At 31.1% G+C, this 20,690-nt stretch overlaps 1 protein-coding gene across 1 annotated transcript; it reads right to left on the bottom strand.

The window, feature by feature from the left end:
• Positions 1-232: 232 nt before the first annotated feature.
• Positions 233-3,922, bottom strand: LOC137826581 (probable LL-diaminopimelate aminotransferase, chloroplastic). Its single transcript, XM_068632593.1, has 10 exons — positions 3,572-3,922; positions 3,427-3,455; positions 3,204-3,271; positions 2,673-2,789; positions 2,009-2,071; positions 1,808-1,912; positions 1,636-1,686; positions 1,231-1,551; positions 947-1,153; positions 233-567 (listed from the first exon to the last, which is right to left on the bottom strand). The coding sequence occupies exons 1-10, from the start codon at positions 3,643-3,645 to the stop codon at positions 277-279; spliced, it is 1,326 nt and encodes a 441-aa protein (XP_068488694.1). The 5' UTR covers positions 3,646-3,922; the 3' UTR covers positions 233-276.
• Positions 3,923-20,690: the final 16,768 nt, after the last annotated feature.

The following is a 20,690-nucleotide window of genomic DNA, read 5'->3' as shown; positions in this document are numbered from 1 at the left end:
ATTATTAATTTTAATTAATATCTTATTATTATTATTATTATTTTATGATTTTGTTATTATTATTCTAATATTGTTTACTATTTCTATGATATTGTATAGTATAATTAATTATGTTATGTTACTATAATCAATTAGTATATAACAGTATCTAAAATAATTGATTATGTTATGACACCAGAATCAATATCTTTGTACTGTGGGGGAACATTATTTTCCATATACGAAGAGTGTGTAAGCCGAAAATGGTGAAGACTGTATATATATATAATTGATATTTTATATTAGTTTGGTGAATCTCCTTGAAGCTTCCAAAATAGATTCTCTGTGAGAAAAAGCACTAACTCGAATATAGCCCTCGCCTGCGGGACCAAAGCCAATGCCAGGGACAGTGACAATGGCTGCTTTCTCAAGAAATTGGTTGAAGACTTGCCATGAACTCAACCCTGGAAAATGAACCCATACATAAGGCCCATTTTTGCCCCCATACACCTTTAGACCCATTGACTCAAACGTCTCAACAAGTATCTTCGCATTTTCCATGTAGTATCCCATCGTTCTTTTCAATGCCTGAAAAACGCACACCTTCACAAAATCAGATAAGTTTAATAAAAAACGCACACGTTGAAAAACCCAATACAATTTTATTAAATAGAAGCTTCATATTATAACACTTTATAACTTTCTAAAATTAATCTTAAGTAAATCAGATCACAGTTAATTCTAATTATATTGTTTTACACTGAAATTGAAATTGTAAAGTTATAAAGACTTTCGTTCTAAAGTCTTCCACATGGTATATAACTTACTATTTTTGGTTAAACTTTTTTTTACCTAAATTGGTAACTTACAAAACAAAATTTCACTACTTTTATAGAAAAAACCCATTCATGATAAGTTCACTTTTGATGTAAGGTTAAAAGAGAAGGAAAATGTGCAATGATTGTGCCTGAAATCCTTGTGGAGAAAGGCAAGCAAGTCCACCAGCTTGAACAATATTGGATGCACCATTGAAGCAGGTGCAAACAATGCGATCATAATCCCTTATGACGGGATAACCATTAGCATACAACAACTCTTCTGGCACAACTGTCCACCCTAGCCTCACACCAGTGAAACCAGCAAACTTTGAAAATGAGGAAATTTCAATTGCCACCTGCACACAAAAACTCCCACGTCTCATACCTCTTCACAAGTCTCAATGATTGTAATAAAAAGATTAACCTTTCACACCTCTTTGGCTCCAGGAATTTCAAAAATTGATTTGGGACTTTCATCAGAAATGTAAGCCGCATAAGCAGAATCATAAATGATGATAGACCCATTCGCTTTTGCAAACTCCACGAGTTGCTCAAGTTGCTGCCGAGACGCAGCACTACCAGTTGGATTGTTTGGAGAACAAAAGAAAATCAAATCAGTCCTTGGAGTTCTTGATAGGTTTGGAAAGAAATTATTCTCAGCTACACACTCCATGTACACAATCTTTTTGTATTTTCCATTCCCTGCATTCAACCTTCCAGCCCTACCAACAATCACGCTGGAATCTGCGTATCCCTGTCATCATCCACCACTTCATTCCTTAAGAATACTTCTTATTTTCTCATCAAAGTTCAACATGGATCCAAAAGTAATAATTACCGGAAAAGTTGGATCCTGCAACGCTATTGACAAACTAGCGTCCAGAAGCATCTACATGCAAAAACAGTAATCATTATATTTTAATTGGTGAAATATAAACAATAAGTGTCCTTCAATTTTTTTCTTTCTTGTAATCCAGACCCTCATCAATCTATAAAACGAGGTCCCTTACCTGAACACGAGAAATGTCGCACTGTGCACCATCAGACACAAAAATCTCATTTTCTTTCACTTGCATATCTTGGTAAAGTGTTTCTGCTATTGCCCTTCTTAGCTCCTGAAAATTCCATGAATTTTTGTGAGCACGAATTCCAACAGCACACGGATTAGCGGGAATATTTAATCAAACCAGAAATAAGCAGTGGCACTTTACCCTGTTGCCTTGCTCAGGTCCATAACCCTTATAGCCTTGTGCTGTGGATAGAGCCAATGCTTGCTGCAAAAACAATATATTATACATTTCGTTCTCTTATTATCTCTTTTCTCTTTGATTCACTGCATATCAACTTGACTCCACTTTAACATTTTTTGTCCTAAATCTCTCAAACTGTTCATTGCTGTGTAGTTAATCTACCGGGTTAAAGAAAATTTGGCAAGTGTCTTTTTTTTAACCAACCTTTGCTTATGTATCAGATGAATTAAGGGATATGCATACGAAGGGAAAGCTTCCCCTGATACAAGAACTTCTTTGGAAAATTTATATGTTGTCATGAGTCAAATGGTAATGTTGATGCAGGATCATACTAATTTCCTGATATGTGCAAGTTGATTCAGGCTCCAGGTCCTCTATATTTAGCAGTTTGTGTGTAAAGTGTAGAAAAGAGAAGACATGATACATCTATTCTCACGTTGGACTTGTTGAAAAGTAGAACTATGCCTCTTGCGATCTATGAATCATTTTCTATAGAGAAGGTTACTGATGCATGTAATTCAGAAAGCAAACCTTTATTAAAAGATCATGTCAATCCCTTTCCAAGTTCCTTCTATTAAGTGGATGAAAAGAATAAATATATTGACCCCTTTAGTCTAACTATTACCTCTGCCATAGCTGAAGTTATGATGTCTGGTATTGGCTGTGTGGTATCCCCAATTCCAAGTCTTATCAATCTTGCATGTGGATTCCTTTGAGCATAATCAGACTCTCGCATGGATATCTGTTTAAGAATACTATATAATTAGGTAATAAGACAACAAAGCTACATAATAATTGAAAATAGAACCCAAAAGTTGCCGCGAAGCTAATGGTAGAACAACTCAACCTTGTTTATATGAAGTTGTTGTAAGCCTTTAGAAGAAAAAAAAATATAAACTTCTTTCATCAGTCAAAATTTAACTTCCCTTCTTATTTTTCTTAGGCATTCTCCTTTTGAATTTTTTCCAAAACCGCATAAACTAGTTTTGTTGTGTAAGTATTGCTGAAGAAGTTTATATATACAGAACTCAACTTATTAAACAGCAAGTCTTTAATTATCTGCTTGCTGAAACTTGTCTAATATCTTAAAGTGGTAAGAAATAACAGTTTTAAACGAAGCCAGAATAAGAGGCAGGAAAATTCAAAACTCACTGACCTCAGGAAACAAATAGCCATTCTGCAGGCTCTCCAAGTTGACACTCCGAGGGATTTTTGTGAGATACTCTATATCGGTACAGAATGTGAGTTTGAATAAAGCAACATCAACAAAAATGTCAAAAATCCAAATTAACTAGCTATATAGTTTTTCAGAGGCATGGTAAGACTTTAATAGTGATGTATAAAATTGCTACATGTGCAGAGTATTCCTCTAAACTCACCAATTCTCTGTGCTCTGTCAGACTTGGAACTACAAATTACAAAATATATAAGATGAATAAGTAGGTGCATAATTTGATTAAGCAATGAAAATATTAGTATAAAGATGTTTATTCTAATGGCCTAGTTATTATAACAGATAGTCACCTGCTATGATTTGTGTTAGGTTGAACCCAAATTGCACGGGGTACGCACACAACACATGACAGCTGGTAAGACATTTTGTTTCCAATTTAGACTCTGCAATTCTCACTATGAAGATATATTTTGAACTGCAGAATAAGTGATAAGGCATTTAGACACACTGGCCTTTTATACTTGAAGGGATCAGTTTGGGTTTAGGGTTCAGGTTGCTTTAAATTATTGGAATTAGAATTTTCAAAATCATAATTGCTTTAAATTATTCGATTTCGAATTTTAACAAAAAGAATTGCTTTAAATTAACCAGACAAGACTGCTAAAGGATGAACTGAAGAACCAGTGGATTGATTATGCTCTGTTCAAATTAAAAAGAACTGACTTTTTAGATAATCAGTCAAAATTTGGTTCATAACAAATGAATAAAATATAATTAGTATAGAAAAAAGTATTTTTCAAAAAAAATTCTAAATACAATGTCATTTTTATTTTTTTCTTTAAAAATATTTGTCATTTTCTTTACAATACTAAATTTAAATTTGTTATTGTTAAACAATATTACTGAAACCTATAACCTATAAAAAGAATATTACGGGATATTCTTTTTATTTGTATATTATTTTATATGCTATTTAACTATTATTCTTTTATTAATATTATTTATTCAGCATGAAATCTTAAATAAGTTTTTAAATTAATAAGAAAAAACTTAAAAGCTTGAGACATGTATTTGATGAGAAGTTGTATTTGTGTTATGTCGCTGTCTCATTGACTAGAAGTAGTGTGCATGTTATTGGGAGGAAGTGAAAAGTGAGAAATATCAAATTGGGTAATGCAAAGTGCCCACAAGCAAAGGCGTAGAAAAGGATGGTGGTAGTGTAGTAGTACCTCACTTTTATTTATGGGATCTTGTATCCTAGTGCTTAAATGTTATGCCCTCAAATAAGTACTTCCAACCTTGCTTATTGCCATTGGTAGAAAAGTTTTCTAATATAGCTCATAATCACCACCAACTCCTGCCTTACGTTCTACTACTCTACCAATCATCTTTCTATTAATTACATTCCACACTTTTCAAATTCTTTATCACATTTTTACTTATGCTTCAATTTTACTCATTCCAATCTTATATTTACAAATAAACTCTAACATCATAATTGATTATGGGCACCATATACTCGTTGTTCACTTAAAAATAGTTCATACTCGATTATTTTATTATTTGAATGCAGGTAAAACCAACATAATCGATTATCTTAAACATGTAATCGATTATGGTTCCTTTAAATGTTTTATGTGCTGAAATGGTCCTGGATGTGTGTTCTTACCTCAATGCTGCATCACCAAACTACCAAAGATTCTCCACAAAATCACTAAAACATCAAGGAATACACAACAAAACATAGTACATCAGACCTCACAACATTCACACTTATAATTGTCAATAAACTCATCTACCTCAATTGATGAGTATTTAAAAACTTCACCTACAACGTTACCCAATTCAAATTATTAAAGAATTACTGCAAATTTGTACATAACTACTATATTGGTCAGGAATTTCTACCTGCAACTGTTACGTTTAGATTCTCACATGAAACTAAGGACAACATGATCATTTCATATACTCCAGCATGACTATTATCTCATTTTAATGAGAAAGAAAAAAAACAACAAATTCCAACATTTGACACTCGAAAATATATCATTTTCATTTATAAACAACTAGATCATATACAAATTTAACACATATATATTTAATAAAGAAAAAAGTTTTGTTTACACCATAAATGGTAAAAAAAATACATTTTACATTGTTTATAATAATATAATAATATTTTTTAATTAAAAAATAAAACAAAAATAACTCAAATATTAATTTATTAAGATGTAAAGTGTATTTTTTTTTTTGAAAGTGTTAACCCTAAAAGATGTAATTATACTTTAGGGTTCATATACTTTTGATTTTGGTTCTGGGCCAAACCTATAACCCGTGATAGGTAATTATGTTTAAAGGTCAGCATTTACTCATTTCAGCTGTACCTACTCGGTTTAGTTTACCATCAGCCAGATGCATTATCAATGATTAATATAAAGACTTATGTCTGTAATGATTGTTTTTAATTATTTTTCTTGCCCTACAAAAGTTTGCAAATTTTAGATGTTGCTTTCGTTCATATCTATTACAATATATATATATATATATATATATATATATATATATAAGTTCTTAATTTATGTAGTATTATTTTTAAAATTTTATTTAACTTTTTTTGTTCCAATATAAAGATAATATAATACTCGCATATTAATAATATTTTTTAAAATTTATTTGAAGAATAATTACTTTTAATATAAAAAAATTGTTTTTATTTTTAAAACTAAATTTTAAGTTTTATATTAGGTGACCGTGTTACAACAAAGAAATACTATTCAAGTCTTTAAATTTATAATCCTTCAATAATATTCATTTATATAGATATAATGTACCAAACATTATATTTGTAATCCTTACCTCATTTTAAAACGTATTTTATAGAGAAAAACAATTTTAAAATAAAAATATATTAGTAAATTAAAAAAATATAAATAAAAAGTTGCAAAATTTTCTATTAAATATCATAATTATAATTATAGGCTGTAAGAGATAGAAGCCCTTTTTTTCCTTTCTTTTTTTTTTAAAAAAAATATCCTTTTATAGTTTTTAGCGATTTTTGAGTAGATTCTACTAGTTACAAGGTGTCATTTACTATGGATAAAAAAATGATTTAGAGTAAATTTCTTTTTATTCTAAAATATCTTCATTTTTAATTTTTGGACTTTATTTGTGAGTATTTTTAAAGTTTCATATCAGTGTTGTCAATTGAGAAATGTTACTCTTTCAATTTATTTGTTTTATGATGAGTGTTCTAATTGATTTGATGATATTCTTTTAAGAGTTAGGTATAACTTCATCTCTCTTGTCCCAATTTAGGTATTTGAAATTATAAGTGAACTTTATTTGATTAATGTTATTGGTATTGAAATTTGTTAAGATGGTGCCTTTTTTTTTATTGAATTGATTCCTATTGTATTTTTATTGGTTTTGAACATAAACATTCCAATTAACATTGATTGGAATGGTCAATTTGAGTTATAATGTTCATCACATATAACAACAAATTTTTGGTTGGAAGACTATTTTTTAATTTTGCAGAATTTGCTGATTTTGCTTATCTTGCTTGAGTATCAAATTTTTCTTCAAGGAATAAGCAAAGACAATTAGTTTAGGTGTGAAGCTCAAATTTGGGTTAAAATGAGAGAGGGTGCACATCAATTCTTCCTCCTTTATAACTCCTATTGCTCAAGTAATAGATATATAGCTTGAGCGATAGAGCACTCATGAAGTGGGTGAAGTAAAAATATTGTGCTCAAACATATCTCTAAAAATATTTTGATGTAAATAGAGTAGCATATCTCTCAAGCGTTATCTTTGTCACTTAAGCAATGTTGTGCTCAAACATGTTGCTTGTAACTCAAGCAAGAATGAGAGTGAAACAATTATTTCTTTTTTAGAATTATATTGCTCAACCTTTAATATGACACTTAAGTAATATGAAATATTGCTCAAGTGGTAGTGTTGTAGCCTGAGCAAGATAAATGTAGTAAAATTTCCTTTATTTTAAATGGTGCTAGTCACTCCAACAATAATTTTTAAAACATGTTAGTATTTAAAACAATGTTCACAATAATTTTTTGCAAACTTTTAAATGAATACCAAAAGTAGTTAACTCGTGTAATAAAAAATTATATTGAACATGTTGGTTTATACTAGTTCACCTTATCCCGCGTTATGTTTAGTTCCTTTTCCAACTGCAAAGGGTTACACTCATCAAACTTTTTCACAAGTATTAACACTACTTATTCTAGCTTGCAATGAGTACAAAAAGTCACTCATGACTATCTACTAAATTTTAAGCACGAGTTCATTAGCCAATATTCTCTAAGAACACAAAATCACTCTTGGTTGTACAACCAAAGTTATTTGTATAAAATATAAGGCAAACTCTCAATAGGAGGATATAAAAGTGACCACTCCTTATTCTAGAGGCTAACTTCATATGTGTGAAGGATTTACAAATAAATTGCACTCTCAATCGTCTACTAGGCTTTTTATGTTCCTCTTAATTGGACCTACAAAAGATAAACAAAGTCCAATTAGGCCCATATGTACAAGTAAATCCATAAACAAACTCTAGGTCTTCATCCTCTGTATTTTTGTGAATGTTCGTAGCTAAACAATTTTCATTATGCACCCCAGGTATTTCTACCCTTGTCTCAATTTAAAATGTTTAATTGTTGAAGGACTCATATATATTCTACTGAGAATAAGACAATTATGTGCAGGTGGTTGTATGGTCTCATTTAACAAGGATACATGCATAGTTACATTGTTTGGTGGACAAACCCTTTTTATTGTCAAACGAAAGAACAATCTACATGAGATTGACCTGTTAGATCTCAGTAAGAAGAAAATCACATGGTTGCTCTCCAAAGAAGATGATAGATGGTTATGGCACAAAAAGCTACAACTCTTAAATCTCGAATGTATTTAAGATAAGAGCTTTATAAGAAAAACCTCATTAGAGACCTGTCCAATATTTCATGAAAAGATCATCTTCTTTGCGAGGCCTGTCAAAGGGGGAAACAGTTAAAAAGTTCTTTCAAAATTAAAAATTGTGTTTCCACTACTAGACCACTAATTAAAATAGGAATCAAAATTTAGAAATCAAAATAGGAATCAATTAAATCTTGATTTGATAATTTGATATACATTAAATTGAATGATATTTTGATTTGATTCACATAATTGATTTACTTGATCAATTGAATCAGTTCATTGTTCAAACTTAGACTTGAATCTTTAAAAAACTATGATAAAAGGAATTGTTTGGTTCTTCAATATGTGAATCAACCTTTTATCTTCTCTTGATTTCTGTTTTTAATCTCTGTTTCATTTCAATTTTTGTTCACATTTTTTCAATCACTAAACTCCCAAATTAATATGTATCATTTGAGAATCGACCTAGGTTATGCTCTATATTGCAAATTTTAGAGAAAATTTATAATATTTGATTTTAAGAACAACATTGAAAATCATGCATATCCTTTAATGATAACTTTACTTAGACGAAGTATACACTACAAGAAAATCATGAAATAGAAACCAATTTTTAGAGACCAAAATAATTAGTTACAATAGAAACTAAAATAGAGACCATTTTAGAAACTAAAAAAAAAATTGGTTTCTAAATTAATTTATATTATTTTCTATTATTGTTAAATAGTTTCTAAATTGGTATCTAATTAGCAACTAAGGTTTTAACTACCAATTATTTAGTTTCTAAATTTGGTAGCAAAAACCTTGGTTGCTAATTAGATACCAATTTAGAAACTATTTAACAATAATAGAAAATAATAGAAACTAATTTAGAAAACAAATTTCTTTTTAGTTTCTAAAATGGTCTCTAATTTAGTTACTATTGTAACTAATTATTTTGGTTTCTACAAATTGGTTTCTATTTCATGATTTTCTTGTAGTGATAAGAGAACACGTGTATTGTATCACTTATCAAAAGGAGCACACATACTATCAAAATTTAAATTAAACGTTTATTCACAAAAAAAAATTAAAATAAGTTTTGTTGGATTAGGATTCCTCAATCATATAATGGAACGTGAATAATGATTAAATAATACCTGGTAGACCCGTGATCGTATGACTGAGGGACGAAGACATGATCTTGATTGGGTTCCCCTTTAGGGTGTATCGCTTAAAATGGAATTATGTGAGTAGAGAGACAAAGAGATGAGAGGCTCGAAAATCCCTTTAGGGAATGAGTTTCGGCCGTGTGATGTTAGAATATGAGGGTGTCTCTTTAGTTGTCTGGTAATCTCTATTTATAATACACCCAAGGGGAAACCCTAATTATTTATGGTAAGAGTAATTACGTCCATCAAGTAATTACCAATAATATAATAGGATAATTATGGTAATTGATCAATTAATAAGATAAATAATCGTGAGGTGCCACATAATATTCTTACATTCTCCCACTTGGCCAAAGGATTATTTATTATGAGCATTAGATAAGTCTGACCAGATTTTAATACTCATTTTAGTCCTAAACTGTAATTGTAGTAGAGAAATACAGTCTTTGAATCCGTATTCAACTCAAGACCCCCATTAATCATACTACAATACAAATTTAAAACTTAAGTAAATTTTAGGATCAATTGATAAGTAAGCCCTTTAGGCTTTGATTTGTACATTTAGTGTCTATGTATATTTAGGCATGCATAAACATATTTAAGGACACATAAATCAAGGTAAATGAGGAAATTTATTAAACATAAGTAAGTACAAATATGCTAAATAAGGTCTTTAGATAATCCCATCTTTGAAACATGTTCTTCGAATACTTTAGGTGGGAGACCTTTAGTCATCGGATCCGCAAGCATATTTTTAGTATTAATATACTCAACACAAAGCTTATTTTCCTCAACTCGCTCACGTACGAACAAGTACTTTGTATCAAGATATAATCCAGCGCCACTCGAACTGTTATTGTTCGAAAAACTAACGGCAACTGAGTTATCACAATAAAGCTTCAATGGTCTGGAAATGGAGTTAATGACTTTGAGTCCAGCGATAAGATTTCGCTACAACATTCCATGACAAGTTGCATTGTACACTGCAACATATTCTGCCATCATGGTTGAGGTTGTTGTTAATTGCTGCTTATGACTCTTCCATGAGATAGGCCCGCCTGCTAACATAAAGATATACCTAGAAGTGGATTTCTTGTCATCTTTGCATTTTGCAAAATCAGAGTCAGAATAACCCACCACTTCTAAACTGTCACTTCTTCTATAGGTCAATTTATAGTCTTTTGTGCCTTGTAGATATCGAAGTACTTTCTTAGCTGCTTTCCAATGATCTAGACCAGGATTAGATTGATACCGGCCTAACATTCCAACAATGTACGCGATATCCGGACGAGTACAGACTTGAGCATACATAATGCTTCCAACTACAAATGCATAAGGTATCATCGCCATTTGCTCTTTTTCAGCCTTTGTTTTCGGACATTGAAAAGAACCGAAAACATCTCCCTTAATTACTGGAGCCACCGAAGGAGAGAAATGCTGCATGTTATAACGAGTGAGGACACGGTCAAGGTAGGCCCTTTGGGATAATCCCAAAATCCCCTTAGCTCTATCTCGGTATATTTCGATGCCAATAACATAAGCGGCCTCTCCGAGATCCTTCATGTCAAAATTATGCGAAAGTATGCGCTTTGACTCATGCAACATGTCTATACTATTACTTGTCAATAGAATGTCATCTACATAAAGGACAAGTATAGTAAAGTTGCTCCCACTCATCTTGAGGTAGGTGCATTGATCCACTTGATTCTTAAGGAAACCTTGTTTCTTCATGACTTCATCAAACTTTATGTACCACTGCCGTGAAGCTTGTTTCAACCCGTAAATGGATTTCTTCAGCTTGCAGACTAAGTGTTCTTGACCTTCAAATTTAAAACCTTCTGGTTGTTGCATGTACACGTCTTCATACAAGTCGCCGTTAAGGAAAGCGGTCTTGACGTCCATCTGATGTAGCTCTAGATCAAAGTGAGCTACGAGGGCCATTACGATCCTTAAGGAATCTTTTCGAGAGACAGGTGAAAATGTCTCTTGATAATCAATTCCCTCTTTCTAAGTGAACCCTTTTGCAACCAATATTGTTTTGAAGCGTTCAATGTTTCCATTCTGATCTAGCTTGGTTTTGAACACCCATTTAGATCCTACGGGTTTTACTCCGTCGGGTAATTCTACTAGATCCCAAACATTATTTTTCTTCATGGAGTCAAGCTCATTGAGCATGGCATTATTCCATTCAGAAGACTGGTCACTAGTAATGGCTTCATTGTAAGAGGTAGGATTAGTATACCTTTCGGCATCCATTTCTGTTTCAATCAGGTAGGTTACATAATCATCAAAATTTGTAGCAGTTTTAGTTCTAGATGACCTCCTGAGCTGATTAGTGGGTTCTGCATTGTACTGATGTTTGTCGTTCAGGATGCCTTCATTCTCGGATGGATTCAGAGTAGCATCAGGTTCTGAGCATGGAGTAGGTGGTGCAGTGACGCGCGGAGTGGGTACAAGAGGAGTGATCAGAGGCAAATTAGTAGTCGATGTAGATCTCCCCCCGCCTCTTGTACTTCTAGTAAATCCAGGTAAGGATTGTCACTGCTCCCACTGATCTTGAAATCCTCTAGGAAATGAGCATGTTTGGTTTCTACAATTCGGGTGACGTGGGAAGGACAATAAAATCTATAACCCTTTGAGTGATCGGGATACCCGATGAAGTGACAAGTTACTGTTTTCATGTCAAGCTTCTTTAAGAAAGGGTTATAAACTTTAGCTTCAACAAGGCAGCCCCATACTTTCATATATCTAAGACTCGGTTTCCTTCCAGTCCAAAGTTCATAAGGAGTTTTAGGGACAGATTTGGAAGGAACTCTATTGAGTATATGAACTACTGCTTTTAATGCCTCGGTCCAGAGGAATAAGGGCAAATTGGAGTTGGCTAACATACTACGCACCATGTTCATTAGGGTCTTGTTTCTCCTTTCAGCAACATCGTTTTGTTGAGGAGTACCGGGCATGGTGTATTGGTTCACAATCCTCTGGCTTTTACAAAACTCATAAAATGGACCAGGGGCTTGTCCCAAATCAGTATGTCTACCATAGTATTCACCTCATCTATCTGATCGCACAACTTTTATTTGAAGATCAAGTTGTTTTTCAACTTCAGTTTTATAATCTTTAAAAGTTGTAAGTGATTCAGATTTTTCCCTAATGAGATACAAGTACATGTAACGAGAATAATCATCTATAAAAGTGATAAATGAATTATGTCCTGTTATTCCAACGATGCTGTAAGGGCCACTAATGTCAGTATGAATAAGTTCTAATAATTTTGAACTCCTAGTGGCACCTTTCTTAGTTGTGGATGTCCTTTTGCCTTTGAGGCATTTGACACATGTTCCAAAATCAGTGAAATCGAGAGATGGTAAGACTTCATCCTTCACAAGTCGAGATAAGCGATCTCGTGAAATGTGGCCTAAACGTTGATGCCACAACATGGATGAAGTTTCTAAGTCTCGTTTTCTCTTGGTCTTTGTTAAGTTCTCATTAATATTATATGATAACAAAGATTTGGAGAAGCTATCATCTAGTTCTAACTTATAGAGACCGTTATCCAGAAAACCAGTACCAAACAATTGAGAATTTAAAGAAATAGTAAGTTTGCCATGACCATGGGAAACATAAAAACCATCAATGTCTAACTTTGGTCCTGATACAAGATTCCGAGTAATCTCGGGAATATATAAGGTATCATAAAGTTTAATACATTTTCCAGTTTTCATAAGTAATTCTAAGGTTCCCACAACTTCGACAAATAGTTCTTGTCCATTCCCCATCTTAAGTGTTCTTTGGTTTCTTTCCAGCTTCCGGATTGTAAGGAATCCCTGGATTGAATTGGTCACATGAACCATAGAACCAGAGTCAAACCACCAAGTATTAGTTGGAACATTTAAATTAAAGGACTCAATTATCATATTTAGATGATTACCTTTCTTAGCCAGCCACTCCTTAAAGCTTGAGCACTCAGACTGCTTATGTCCTACCTTGCGGCAGAACTTGCAGTAGGACTTGCTAGTGGATTTTTTAGAGCTGGAGGGTGCACTTGCATTAGTTTTAGGGACCTTATTAGATTCCTTTTTATGGAATTTGCCCTTCTGCTTCTTCGATTCAGCAGCCACGAGGTAAGCAACATCTGGTTTCTCCAGCTTCAGGCGCTCTTCTTCTTGAACAGTCATATCAATCAACTCACTCATGGACCATTTGTCCTTATGAGTATTATAGTTGACTTTGAAGGCTTCAAACGTAGAAGGAAGAGAAGTCATAATGAAGTGGACTAGGAAACCTTCACTGATCTCCATGGCTAATCCCTTAAGTTTACGGGCCAAGTCGCTCATCATCAGGATGTGCTCGCGAATGCCGGTGTGCCCGTCATATTTTGTAGTCACCAACTTCAAGATAAGAGTACTAGCATGCGCCTTAGAGGTTCCTAGAAATTGTTCCTCCACAAAAGCTAGATAAGCCTTAGCGTTAGGTGAATTAGGAATGCCTCCTCTGATGATTGGGCTGATGGAATTCTTGATAAGCATAAGACACATCTTGTTACTCCTTTGCCATTTCTCATAAGCCATTTTATCTTCAGGAGTGCTCTTATCAGTGAGGGCAAGAGGAGCAGCTTCAATTAGTGCATGATCAAAATCTAGCATCCCAAGAGTCAGCATCAAGGAATCTTTCCAAGAATAATGATTTTCACCAGTCAAGATCTCAATTCCCATATTAGGGGCTGGTTAGACGACAAATTAAGATACTTAGGCTAAGGAAAAAGTTAGAGTGACATAGGGAAACTTAGATCTAAAGCAGGCATAAGTAAGAACCATTATGATAATGAAACTGTGATAAAATCTATTATAACATCAAAATAATAGACTAGATTAGGTTCTACTTAAACAATCAGCTTTCACTTTGGTTAATTACCAATTATTTAAGCATAATGAACAATTATAAGTAAGGTATGTGCAATAAGAATGTGACACATCATCTTTGTTCAGAAGTGAACATTTAAGCTTATGCACATATTAAGTTTGCAAAACACAAGTGCAACAAACATCGTTGGACAGAATAGAAATAATTGTGTTTTTAGGCAAATGTCATGTGAATATTTAATAATTAAGTGTACTCACAAGTAAGTGAAGGTACTTAATTAGACTCAAACAACAAGACATAACCCATCATCGTTGGACAGAAGGGAGACTCTTGTTATTAAGTTTAAGCAAAAAAAAATTTAATTTTAAATTTTGTCAAACTTAATATATTTTTTTTTAAGAGTTTAACAAAATAAGTATTTTATTTTTATTTTTTTACAGTATCATGAGATTTACCATATTTAATTCAATAAATAAAAGGAAATGCGTAAATATGTTACTCGTAAACTCGATAAGGTGAGTAGCGAAATATTAGGGATTTGATTTTAGATTTGGTCTTCAAAATTTTAATTAGATTGATATGTTTCCAAGTTTGACATGACTGCTATTTTCAAAAATAGTAATAATAATAATAATACCCGAAAATTAATAAGGCAAGAATATACTATCCTAAATAAGGAAAAACTTGGAGACTAAGATATCAATTTTTTTTTTTAGGAAAACACAATCAAATCAAATCCATTCCTAATTAAGGGAATCAATTGTATTTCGAAAATTTTAATTAAGGAAAAATATTATTTTCGAAATTTCCTAATTAAGGGAATAATTAATTTCTGAAAATTCTTTATTTCTAATTTTCGAAAATTCATATCAACAACAAATAATGATGATAAACATATAATCAAAATTAATTCCATTCCAAATAAGGGAATACTCACGAAATAATTATGAAGAACACATAACATTCATATTAAATTTTAATTTTCGAAATCTTAAAATAATTATGGATCTCGAAAAAATTAAAATTTATTTTATGATATCAAGGTGGATTTTCGAAAATAAGTGGTTCAATAATATATTAAAATAAAAACATCGAAAATCAATAGGTTAAATCAAAATCCTCGTTTCTTCCAAATTTAGGAAAACGAAAGAAGAATCGATTAAGCAACATAAACGCTCTGATACCACATGTTGGATTAGGATTCCTCAATCATATAATGAAACGTGAATAATGATTAAATAATACCTGGTAGACCCGTGATCGTATGGCTGAGGGACGAAGACATGATCTTGATCGGGTTCCCCTTTAGGGTGTATCGCTTAGAATGGAATTATGTGAGTAGAGAGACAAAGAGATGAGAGGCTCGAAAATCCCTTTAGGGAATGAGTTTCGGCCGTGTGATGTTAGAATATGAGGGTGTCTCTTTAGTTGTCTGGTAATCTCTATTTATAATACACACAAGGGAAAACCCTAATTATTTATGGTAAGAGTAATTACGTCCATCAAATAATTACCAATAATATAATAGGATAATTATGGTAATTGATTAATTAATAAGATAAATAATCGTGAGGTGCCACGTAATATTCTTACAAGTTTTTCTAAAAAACTTAAGAGAGATTGAATCATACTTTACATTTGGATCATACTAAACCAATGAACAAGGAAGAGAGGAACCATCAACAAGAAGTGCAATCATCATCAAAATATCAACACAATATGTTTTGCCAACAATTTAGAGTAAAAAATTCACTTTTAAATATTAAAGAGAGGATAATTGAGAAATATTGTTCAATGTTTTATTAATATTATTATCATTCTTAATTATTAATAATAAAATAAATAAAATAATTTTTCTATACAAACTTAAATTTTGTATTCAAATTACTCTTGCAGCCATACTACCCATTTAAATGCATTTGTGCCTTTGAGTTTTACAGTTGTGTATTTAGCAATAGAATTTAATTCATCTTGTTACTTTTTTAACCAATTTAAAGTATTGAGTTTTATGCAATAAAATATATTGCTAAGTTGGTCTATTAAATAGTCAATGGCCCTATATATATATTTGACCAAAAGATAGCATGTTCCTACTATTCTGATGTAAGGAAATCCATTTTTGTTTCGTAAATATGAAAACTAATTATGCATCAGATTTTTGCACTGATTGAAAATATTAGTTTCCATATGAACTCTCATGAAATAAGCGTGAAAATTCTCTATTATTTTAACGCATTTCGTTCTTTGATTTTAATACTAATTAACTTGATTACAACAGAGAAGTCCCATATTGGCAAATACACAATTTGAATTAATAATCTAGTGAATTAGATAAACTTATCTTTTTTTTCTTATATTTTGGTTCTTGAAAATTATTTTATTTATGGAATTTAGATGTAGACATATTGTAGTTGAATAAACAATTATGATTTTTATTTTAATTACTAATCCTTTCCGGTGGATGAAGTTAACTGCATGGATTAAAAATATTGCAGGTGTGAAATGTTAATATATATATATATATATATATATATATTACTGTTTTGATTAATTTCTAGACATTGTTGGGATATAATAATGACTTCCTCAAGCTATACACATATAAAAACATAATTATGAGTATGATGCTATTACATACAACATAAATGTAAGAGTAAATAAATTTATATTTAAAAAAATTATAAAAAATGAATAAAATTAAAACATTTAAGATATGTTCCGATCCTATTACAAAGGAATTAGATTCTATGTCTTAATCCCCAAAAAATTCTAACAACATTGTGGTATATCAGTCATCAAAGGAGACTACAAAGAAAAATCATAAAATTGTGCAGACTCCATACGCAACCATCTCCTACCGTCTCACTCTCTAACTTTGTAAATCACATTTATAGGTATAATGGTAAAATGTGACAGATGGAATAAGTATGTTCTCATACAACATTGAAAAGGGTGATTTCATGAGATAAAATTTGTGCTTTCTTCTTACATGACCTTCTTTCTAAAATAGGGTTGAGGGTGCTCACAATTTTCCAATGAACCATATTTATTGCCCCTTGTTTTAGAGATATTTTGTCTACGACAGACTTCTTGCATCCCATACCTTGAATTTGATGGAGTTCCTTGTGGAAGAAAAAGTGCAGAAATTGGCCAATTGCCTCATCTTGAAAACATGTTTCGATCTTCCTCTACACTCTACATACATAAAAAACACATAAATCATGTAGGATATGTAAGCCTTCTTGGTCTATTGTTATCATTTAGACCTTGACGAAAATTAGTCCTGGATTGTAGCATTTTCTTTTATGATCAATATTTTCATCCGCTATTTTTTTTCTTTTATGGTCAATGTGTGGCCCCTAAAATCCTGTATGTATACTCTCCCTCCACTTAAGTTGATACGTTTATATGGCATAAGTATGTATATGATACCTTAGTGAACAAACCCCACCCAAAGGTTCATAAGGACTTCATAGGACTAAGTCACCAATCAAAGTAACTAAACTTAATTTTGTAACTTTTTAAGACCATTGTAAAAATTTCTACATGATCTATTGACCATTTTTTAAAGTAATTTTTTTTTCTATAACACCACAACACCCATATGATTTCTGTCTACACACTTTTTCAAATCTTGTTCCTGATTGGTATATTTGTATACCCTACTACACATTGGACATGAAGTACTTTGTATAGTTATACTCGTCCTCTCTAAATTAACACTAGTACCTATCTTATCCAAGAATACCCTCCATGCAAAGAACTGAGTTGACGAAAGAGCTTTAATTTTCCAAAGATTGTTAAAGAGCTCCCCTTCATCCCTAGAAGAACTACCTCACAACATTTATATGCTGAACTCACAAAATATGTATTTGAATCAACATTTCTCCACATCCACTAATCTTTTCCTAACATACATGGTTGTTTTTCTTCAATCCTACTAACCATACTATTGAATTGGATAATTACCAATCAAACTAGTTCCTTCTCTATTGAAAATTCCATACCCAGGAATCATTTACCCAATCTTCTCATTTCATATAATTTAGGATATCTATTTATGTGATTGTTATACAATCTTTGATAAACCTCTACCAAACACTCCTCCATCCCATTTATCATGTGAGAATCTTATTTCTATGCCATTCCCTATAGACCACTCCAAGTTTTCCTCAAACAAATTGTCCTATTGGTCATCTTGGTTTTTTTTCTAATATCCTTTAATCACCTCGATTCCCTTTTAACATTCTTCCTTCTTTTGAGTGTTCTCCATCCTATATGTTTTGACTATAGTATCTCTTTTGGAAGCCCCTCTTCATCCATACCTAATCTCCATCTCCATTTTTCAAGAAGAACGTTTTAAACAATTTCAACTCTTTGATGCCCAAACCAACTTATGATTTTGGCTTGCAAACCTTATCCCATTTCGCCTAGGGAATCCCCTTACATTATCTATCACACCCCCATAAGAAGTCCTTTTTCATTTTCTTAATAGGGTTTCACTATTGTAAAAATGTCTTTAGACAATAGTTTTAGACAACATTTTAAAATCGTAGTTTATGGGAACGTTGTCTAAAATTATCAATATAAACGACAACTTAAGTTGTTGTATATATCTCTGCATATAAGCGATAATTTTGTCCATAACTGTCTCCTATAGTGTGCCTGAAGCACAAAACAAAAAAGGCTAAAAAAGGTTATAATTGTTGCTGTAGTGACTCAAAGACTACGATTTTTGGTTATAATCGTAGTCAATGATTTTTTTTAGTTTATTTTGTTTTTTTGTGTTTTCTCCTCTTAGTTAACATGTACATTTTAAAACCCAATTAGATTCACATAATAATTTAGACAGTCATATATATATATATATATATATATATATATAGGTGAATCATTTAAAATGAGTACATTCACCTATCTATTTTTAAAATTCTTATCATTAAAAGCATGTAAAATAAAATAACACTAAAGAACATATAAAATAAACTTATAATGTTCATAATCTATACTAGAGTGTTATAGAACCTAATGAAATATGTGACTCAAACATTTCTCACATGCAATCAACCAAAATTACATAAAATAAATGAGATGTAGATTACAAATTATGTATTAATTAACTAATAAAAAGTAATTGCTCTCCCCAAATTGTCCAACTGGACAATTCAATACTCAATGCAATTACTATCACTACAACCTCCTATGTTTTTTTTTAAATGTAAAAAAAAAAACATTTACAATTAGAGAAATAGTACACAAATAAATGTATAAAATCTCAAACAGGAAACTAAAGATCTCTCAATGAAAGTTTGTAAAATATAATAATTTGTCGGGGTCAGACCCCCTTGGACCCATTACCAACACGTATTAAATAATTACAATTATACATGCAATTCAAAAAATTAATCAATTCAAAATATACAATTACAATTAATAATATAACTAATAATTTAAATAATAATCTAACTAATCCTCTAAATAATAATATAAATAATAATTAGATTACTAATCTATCTAATAATTTAAATAATAACCTAACTAATTCTCTAAATAATAATATAATTAATATTTATATTACTAATCTATAATAATCTAAATAACAATCTAACTAATGCTCTAAATAAAATATAAATAAAATAATTCAATTACTAATCTAACTAATAATTTAAATAATAATATAATTAATACTTTAAATAATAATTAGATTACTAATCTATCTAATAATTTAAATAATAATATAATTAATACTTTAAATAATAATTAGATTACTAATCTATCTAATAATTTAAATAATAACCTAACTAATTCTCTAAATAATAATATAATTAATAATTATATTACTAATCTATAATAATCTAAATAGCAATCTAACTAATGCTCTAAATAAAATAATTCAATTACTAATCTAACTAATAATTTAAATAATAATATAATTAATACTTTAAATAATAATTACATTACTAATCTAACTTATAATTCATTGAAAATAATAATGACACTACTAACTTGGTAAGGGAGCTCAAGAGCTTCAAAGTTCAGCACAACTACATCGAAAGGGAGAAGGCGAGCAACAATTTGAAACTTGGGAACCCAACTTGTTCAACACTTAAAATGGAGAAAAATGAATGAAGAAAACACATAAAGTATGAAAAACAACATAAAACATAATAAAAAAAGACACATTACAAGGAATGAGAGCAAAGAAATGTCGCAGAGAAGACAACAATGAGAGCAATGAAAAAGAAAACACGAAGACGAAAAAGTTTGGAGTTGGAAATAAAAAACATATAAACGACGATTATGATATAATAATCGTAGTCTATATGGAACACATAAGTATAGGCGACAATTTCCTAAAACCGTAGTCTTTAGGGTCCATCATAGATAACGGTTGCCCACCAAATCATAATCTATATGTTTTATTTTTAAATAGGTGACGATTATAATTAAAACCAACACTTATATGTTGCTCTTATTTATAAAATTGTCACCATGTTTTCTTATACGATGTTGT

The sequence above is a fragment of the Phaseolus vulgaris genome, chromosome 8 (genome assembly GCF_000499845.2).
Source record: "Phaseolus vulgaris cultivar G19833 chromosome 8, P. vulgaris v2.0, whole genome shotgun sequence".
Classification (NCBI taxonomy): domain Eukaryota; kingdom Viridiplantae; phylum Streptophyta; class Magnoliopsida; order Fabales; family Fabaceae; genus Phaseolus; species Phaseolus vulgaris.
The sequence above is the reverse complement of the archived record's forward strand: the minus strand, read 5'-3'. Positions and strand labels throughout refer to the sequence as shown.

Bases quoted from the DNA above. Each gene is read 5' to 3' on its own strand.
- LOC137826581 (XM_068632593.1), bottom strand. From the start codon at position 3,645: ATGTCTTACCAGCTGTCATGTGTTGTGTGCGTACCCCGTGCAATTTGG. The intron at 1,687-1,807 runs GTAAGGGACCTC...TTTTGCATGTAG, and splicing joins GCGACATTTCTCGTGTTCAG to ATGCTTCTGGACGCTAGTTT. The intron at 568-946 runs GCACAATCATTG...TGCGTTTTTCAG, and splicing joins TTTCTCCACAAGGATTTCAG to GCATTGAAAAGAACGATGGG.